The sequence below is a fragment of the Sinocyclocheilus rhinocerous genome, unplaced genomic scaffold (assembly GCF_001515625.1).
Source record: "Sinocyclocheilus rhinocerous isolate Xijiao unplaced genomic scaffold, SAMN03320098_v1.1 scaffold4115, whole genome shotgun sequence".
Lineage (NCBI taxonomy): Eukaryota > Metazoa > Chordata > Actinopteri > Cypriniformes > Cyprinidae > Sinocyclocheilus > Sinocyclocheilus rhinocerous.
The window spans coordinates 97,200-104,722 of record NW_015623660.1 but is presented as its reverse complement, the minus strand read 5'-3'; the positions used below and the strand labels follow the sequence as shown (position 1 = coordinate 104,722).

At 33.8% G+C, this 7,523-nt stretch overlaps 1 protein-coding gene across 3 annotated transcripts in view; it reads left to right on the top strand.

Annotated features, from left to right (window-relative positions):
- Window positions 1-702: 702 nt before the first annotated feature.
- mybpc2b (myosin binding protein Cb) overlaps window positions 703-7,523 on the top strand; it is a 39,390-nt gene continuing 32,569 nt past the window's right edge. For 2 of the 3 annotated variants that reach the window (XR_001637382.1, XM_016524981.1), the window contains exon 1: window positions 704-796. Coding sequence is in view for 2 of the 3 variants with exons in the window: in XM_016524981.1 (XP_016380467.1) it covers window positions 778-796 (19 nt within the window). In the remaining variant the exon portion in view is untranslated. Of the gene's footprint in view, window positions 797-7,523 lie in introns of all 3 variants that reach the window. The other variant, XM_016525094.1, reaches the window with a different exon arrangement.

The window sequence follows — 7,523 nt, the reverse complement described above, 5'->3', positions numbered from 1 at the left end:
CACAATCTGTATTGTTAAAAGCGCTATATAAATAAAGGTGACTTGACTTGACTTGAAACAGTATAATATATTATACAATATATTATAGTAATATGTATATAATATATATATATATATATATATGTGTGTGTGTATATACATACATACATATAAACAAATTTCAAGTAAATACTAAAATCATTGTTAAATTAAAACATTTCATATATTACACAGTATATTATGTTACTATTATTTTGTAAATATTTATATATGAATGGGTATGTGTGTGTAAACGAGTGTGTACAAATGCTTGAGCAGCCACCCCACAGAATCAGCAAATATGCACAAAAAAATAACACAAACTCAGCAGATTGTGTCAAAGACATGGACACAAACAAAGAAACATTGATGTGATGTGCTCGTGAGAAAGGGTGTTGAAAGAGCGGCATCACGGCATTCTGTTTAGCTGGTGTAAGACTCTCTGTAAAATAACAACACCTTAACACGTCTGTCAGCAAACACTCGTGTCACGTCCCTCATCTCCAGCTCTCCCTCCATCCCTCCAAACTTTCTTCTCAGACTTGGAGAATCCAGGAGGGTTTCGAGTGTCAGTGCTTCTCTCTTCTCTTCCCCTGGTTTGTCTTCCTCCCTCCCTCCCTCCCTCCCGCTCTCTCCTTGCTTGGTGGGTAATTTGAGTTCCCTGAACGCTTTGAATAACCCAGGGACTGTGAAATAAAAAGCAAAAAAAGTGACACAAGCTGTCAGTCGAAGGAAGACGAGCAAGACGCAGCCACAGCCATGCCCGAGCCCACAGAAGGTATACATCTCTCCATTTCCTTCAGCCTTTTTCAGTACTTATGCTACTTCTACTATTTATTTACTAGCAGTAGTAGTAACTAGTATGTTTAGTAGTGCCAGTATTGTTGGTGACAGTAACAGAAAGTCTACAAAGCATGACAAGACTAGAAATGATTCTAAAAGTTTGATTGTTTTGCATTATTAGATCTGCTTATTGAGCTTTTGTTTATTTATCAACTGTTATTGTTTATTTGCATCGTCAGAATCACTCATCAGTGAATTGTTTTAAACAAAACTGAGATTCGCTGATTCGTAACTGTTACTTTTTTTCTTCGATATATGACAGATATATTGTAATTTGTCTCATATTGTGTTGTTTTTACTATTTGTGACCCTGGACAACAAAACCAGTCATAAGGGTCAATTTTTTAAAATTGAGATTGAGGCTACATCATCTGAAAGCTGAATAAATAAGCTTTCCATTGATGTAAGGTTTGTTAGGATAGGACAATATTTGGCTGAGATACAACTATTTGAAAATCTGGAATCTGAGGGTGCAAAAAAATCAAAATATTGAGAAAGTGGCCTTTAAAGTTGTCCAAATGAAGTTCTTAGCAATGCATATTACTAATCAAAAATTAAGTTTTAATATATTTACGGTAGGAAATTTACAAAATATCTTCATGGAACATGATCATTACTTAATATCCTAATGATTTTTGGCATAAAAGAAAAATCGATAATTTTGACCCATACAATGTATTTTTGGCTATTGCTACAAATATACCGCAGCGACTTAGGACTGCTTTTGTGCTCCAGAGTCACATATGTCATTGCTTCTACGATTTGTTTTACAGTATTTTCATGCGCTTTCTTTAGTTTGCAAACTTTCTGAGGTCTCTCAACACGTGCAAACTCCCCAAACACCTCAAAATAACATTAGAATTAATAGAAGGATGAAAGCTGAGGAGGAGGAGAGGTGTCATGAATGAGGAAGGGTCAGTGTGAAGAGAAAGAGCGGAGCAGATGTGTCAAGGCAGAAAGATAAAGTTGCACAGATGGCAAAATGAGAAGCTTCCCGAGCAAAGCTGAAATAGTATCACACAGCAGTGACAGCTTCTGCTCTGAAATAATGAATGAAGCCAACAAAACCTGTATGAGACTAAAGCTGTGCAATTTCTCAGCACTATATTAATAATCTGACATGTTTTATTAGTATGCATAGCATAACCCTCATCTGCATGGCACAGATATAGATAGATAGATATATCTTAATTTTTATTTTTTTTACTTTTTACTTTATCAAACTTTTCACCATGCCAATAAAGCCACTTAGATAGATAGATACACTCTATGGACAAAAGTATAGGGACACCTCCTTCTAATGAACAGGTTTGACTACTTTAGTAATTTCCATGAGTACAAATCTTAATGTTAAAGCATATAATGCTATTCTAAGGAATTGTGTGCTTCTAATTTTATAGCAACCATTTGGACAGGACCCTTGTCTATTCTAGCCTCTGTGTATAAGGCAAGGTTCAAAAAGAAGTGATTGATTGAGTCAGTGTGGAAGAACTTGACTGGTCTGCAGAAAATCCCAGCTGAACACCTCTGGTGTGACTTTAAATGCAGACCTTGAGCCGGACATTTTTATTTCTATCTCTGTTGCAACAGTTTTGGAAGTGTCTAAAATGACTGTATCCATATGTACAAGTCATTGGTGTTTAGTAATGAGTTTTTGGCTCATACAATATTTTTGTCAATATAGATAGATAGATAGATAGATAGTCAGATTATAGATAGATAGATAGATAGTCAGATTATAGATAGATAGATAGATAGTCAGATTATAGATAGATAGATAGTCAGATTATAGATAGTCAGATTATTAGATTATAGATAGTCAGATTATAGATAGTCAGATTATAGATAGATAGATAGTCAGATTATAGATAGATAGATAGATAGATAGATGTGTTAAAACATACCAACATACTAATTCATGTTAACAGCATGTTAATTAATCAACATACTAAAACGTGCTAGCAGCATGCTAATTCATGGTAAATTACACTTGCAACATGTTAGCAACATACTAATCATACTAGAAACATGCTAACAACATACTAATCATACTAACAAAAATGTTAACAACATCCTAATCATATTAGAAACATGCTAACAACATACTAATCATGCTAGAAACATGCTAAAACTTGCTAGGCTTTCTCAAGCCAACTTCAAAGTTTGTTCACAAAATCTACTCATCTAGCTTTACTTGATATTTGATCTAATTATATATAGATATAGATGAATGCTTTTTTTCTTAGCTTATTTTATTTTAAATATATTTTTACTTTTTATTATTTTAATTTGTTTTAACATATATTTTTAGATTTTGTTTATATTTAGAACTTTTTTTATTTCATTATTTTATCGAACTTTATTTTATTTTGTGTAATGTGTGTGTCTGTACTTCATGTTACCAATGCTTTAGCAATGTAAAGTCTTTTTACCATGCCAATACCACTTTATGATGATAGATAGACAGATAGATAGACAGATAGACAGATAGATAGATAGATAGGTAATGTATACATGTAAAGTAACTTCATTTCATAAAAATGTGAATGTAAATAATGTCGACTGTCTGTCTGCAGTCTAAACTATCCATTAACAGTTCACTATAAAGCTAAATTGGCGCTCATAAAATCTTATGCTCTGTCAGACAGACGGTGATTTGCAGGTATACGGTCATGAAATATATTTCTTCCTCCTGTCATAGCAGTTTCTTTTTTATCCATCCTGTTCTACTGAGTGTGTAAGACGAGAAACCGTGTGACAGTGTGAGAACGAGACGAGATGAAGTGCATACGGTGAACGTGTCCGGCGCTCATATACTGGTCTTAGCACAGTTCCACACTGACCAACGGCTTACAGATCATTCACACCACAAGCCCGAGAATGCCTCCATCAAGTGTGTCACATGAAACTTTAGAAGCTTAATGTGCACTCAAAAAATAGTTAGGCCTAAATTTAAAATGTATTTGAATTGCATATACAATTTTCATCTATTTGGATTGCACAGTTTTAACATAACTAATAATTAGTTAATTAAATAATCATATTTTCAAAATGCATGTTTAGATTCAGTTCATTGTGAAAACAATACAGTTTATTCAGTTAAAAAGTATGAATATGGTTCAAATGTGGAACAAGTGATATTTTAGGGAAGTTTGTTCTGTCAAGGGATAAAAAAATAAAACGTTTTTATCTCATAATTCAGATTTTTTTTCTCGCAATTCTGAAAACTGAGATATAAAGTCAGACTTGCGAGATATAAATTCAGAATTAATTGCGAGATATACTCAGAATTGTGAGAAAATTCAGAATCGCAAGATATAAACTCAGAATTGTGAGGGAAGCAAGATATAACTTCAGAATTGTGAGGGAAAAGTCAGAATTGCGAGGTATAAACTCAGAATTGCGAGATATTAACTCAGAATTGCGATATAAGTCCGAATTGCGAGATATAAATTCAGAATTGCAAGAAATATATTCAGAATTGCAAGATATAAATTCAGAATTGCAAGAAATAAATTCAGAATTCCAAGATATAAATTCTGAATTGCAAGATATAACTTCAGAATTGTGAGGGAAAAGTCAGAATTGCGAGGTATAAACTAAGAATTTTGAGATATTAACTCAAAATTGCGATATGTCAGAATTGCGAGATATAAACTAAGAATTGTGAGGTATAAACTCAGAATTTTGAGATATTAACTCAGAATTGCGATATAAGTCAGAATTGCGAGATATAAATTCAGAATTTTGAGATATTAACTCAGAATTGCAAGAAATAAATTCAGAATTGCAAGATATAAACTCAGAATTGCGAGATATAAATTCAGAATTGCGAGATATTAAGTCAGAATTGCAAGGTATAAACTAAGAATTTTGAGATATTAACTCAAAATTGCGATATGTCAGAATTGCGAGATATAAACTAAGAATTGTGAGGTATAAACTCAGAATTTTAAGATATTAACTCAGAATTGCGAGATATAAATTCAGAATTTTGAGATATTAACTCAGAATTGCAAGAAATAAATTCAGAATTGCAAGATATAAACTCAGAATTGCGAGATATAAATTCAGAATTGCGAGATATTAAGTCAGAATTGCAAGGTATAAACTAAGAATTTTGAGATATTAACTCAAAATTGCGATATGTCAGAATTGCGAGATATAAACTAAGAATTGTGAGGTATAAACTCAGAATTTTAAGATATTAACTCAGAATTGCGAGATATAAATTCAGAATTTTGAGATATTAACTCAGAATTGCGATATATAAAGAAATCATTGATGTATGATAAACCCTACACATTTGTCAAATGATTTTAAGATACTAGAAAAGACAATTCCTAATTTAAGACGAGCAGAATCTGAAACCTCGAGCCACTTTGGTGGAGACACATTTTATCTGCACTTTCATTTAGAGCGAGTGTGTAAGTCCCTACTAGGATCCAATTAACGGTTCAGATGCTAATAAAAGCGTGACCCTCGAGACCTTCACTAAATCCAAGCCTACGGGGCCACATGACAGTCTAGGCTGTATATCATATGCCACAAAACCTAAACACATTTTGAAGAAGATCTAGGATCGTTGGCCTGCTCGTCCCTTTCACACTCCACAGTAAGATATAAATATCTCCTGATGACCTTTGCCATTTCTATTTTCACCTCACCATCCGGTCTGTAAATCAGTTTATTGGACAACTTTATTCATCGTGGATTGAGTAAAAAGCAGGGCAAAAACAAGAGAAGTCAGCCGTTCGGAGAGATATTACTGTACTGCAGGAAAAATAGCAATAGAAAATCACGTCATCTTTTCCCGTGGCAAATCAATCCCTCGGACCGGTTCATTTCTCAGTTTAACCTTTGCTACCTCACCCCACCTTTTGAATGAACGGCAGTAAATCCGATCAGCAGCCTGTCAGGAGCGTTAATTTACACACTGTCGCTCTTATAAAGGTTCTTCCAGATGCTGTTGTCCGATATGGTAATGCCACAGAAGCCCTGGGGGGAGACGAGCTCTAAAAATACCATCGTATGCTGATAATCGCCACTTCAGTTTCACAGACTTTACTAGTGTGAAAGAACACTCTGGAGAGCTGATTTAATAATGTTTGCCACCATGCAAAGTTAGAAGAACCTCAAGCTTCTATTTAAAGCTGCACTTATGGTTTTCTAATTAAATAAATTTGTAGACATAAAGACATGAATAGCGATTTTAAAATGTTTTTCACATGAGCTTATTTAAAGCTGATTTATTTGAAATGGACCAAACATATTGCGATCTTATCTCCTGTTCTTGGACACTTTTGCTCATGAAATAAATAGTTATACAACATTTATATTTTACACTACCGAGTCTGGGGTCAGAAAGAGTTTTTTAAATGAAAAAAAAAAAGTATCTTCTGCTCACCAAGGCTGTATTTATTTGATAAAAGATACAGTAAACACAGTAATATTGTGAAATATTATTATAATTTCAAAAAGCTGTTTTATATGTGAATATAGTTTAAAATGTAATTGATTCCTGTGATCAAAGCTGAATTTTTTCTTCAGTCTTCAGTGTCACATGATCCTTCAGAAATCATTCTAATATTCTGATTTGCTGCCAAGAAACATTTCTGATTATTATCAATGTTGAAAACAGTTGTGCTGCCCGATATTTTTGTGGAAACTGTGATACCTTTTTTTTTTTCAGAATTCTTTGATGAATAGAAAGTTCAAAAGAACAGCATTTATTTTATAATCATGTTGACATGATCAGTTTTGATCAATTTAATGCATCCTTGCCAAATAAAAGTATACATTTCTTTTAAAAAATAAAACTTTTACTGACTTTTCAGCGGTATATATATATATATATATATATATATGTATGAAACCATTCAAGATTTTCAATGCAGTCTCTGGCAAAAACGCTCTGGGTTGCTAATTTACAAATAAAGAAAATGCACAGAAAAACGTGCACGTAATGCATGCTTGAAACATTTGCCAACACCCTATTACTGAGATACTGTATCAATCCAGTTATTTATTATGACCCTGCAGCTGCCAGAACATTATATTACCAACAACAATCTGCCTTACAGGTCAAAAGTCCGTGACATAAAGAACCACCTCATAAGCACTTTGTACTAAAGATTATTTATGTCACAAACAGCACTGAATGAGTGCAAATAAAACAATGCAACATATACTGTAATAAAATGCAACTATGTAATAGCTATGATAGCAAAATCAATAGGATTACAAACTTTTAAAAGGACGGAGCATGTCTAATCAGTCCTATTTTTGCCATAAATTGCTTAATTAGAAGCTAGTCTCAATATTAATAAATTCAATTAGTAATTACATTCCCCTGGAGTGACCCGGGATCAAGTGCTTTGCTCAGGGGCACAATGCTGACAGACTGAGTGTCAGACCTTTAGCCACTACGCCGCATCAGTCATTTACGTGCACAAATATAGACAGTCGCCTCGGCACGGGTCTCATTACGTGCTGCATTATCGGCCACCCAGATTCACTGATTTAGTAAAGTGTGACCGGGTGCTTTTATAACATAATCTGCATTATATCTGAATTGCCTGAGTGATAGATGGAGGTTTAGCAGCTCTGTCGGGAGCCGCCGGTTGTATACGTGTGTGTGTGTGTGTGTGTGTGTGTGTGTG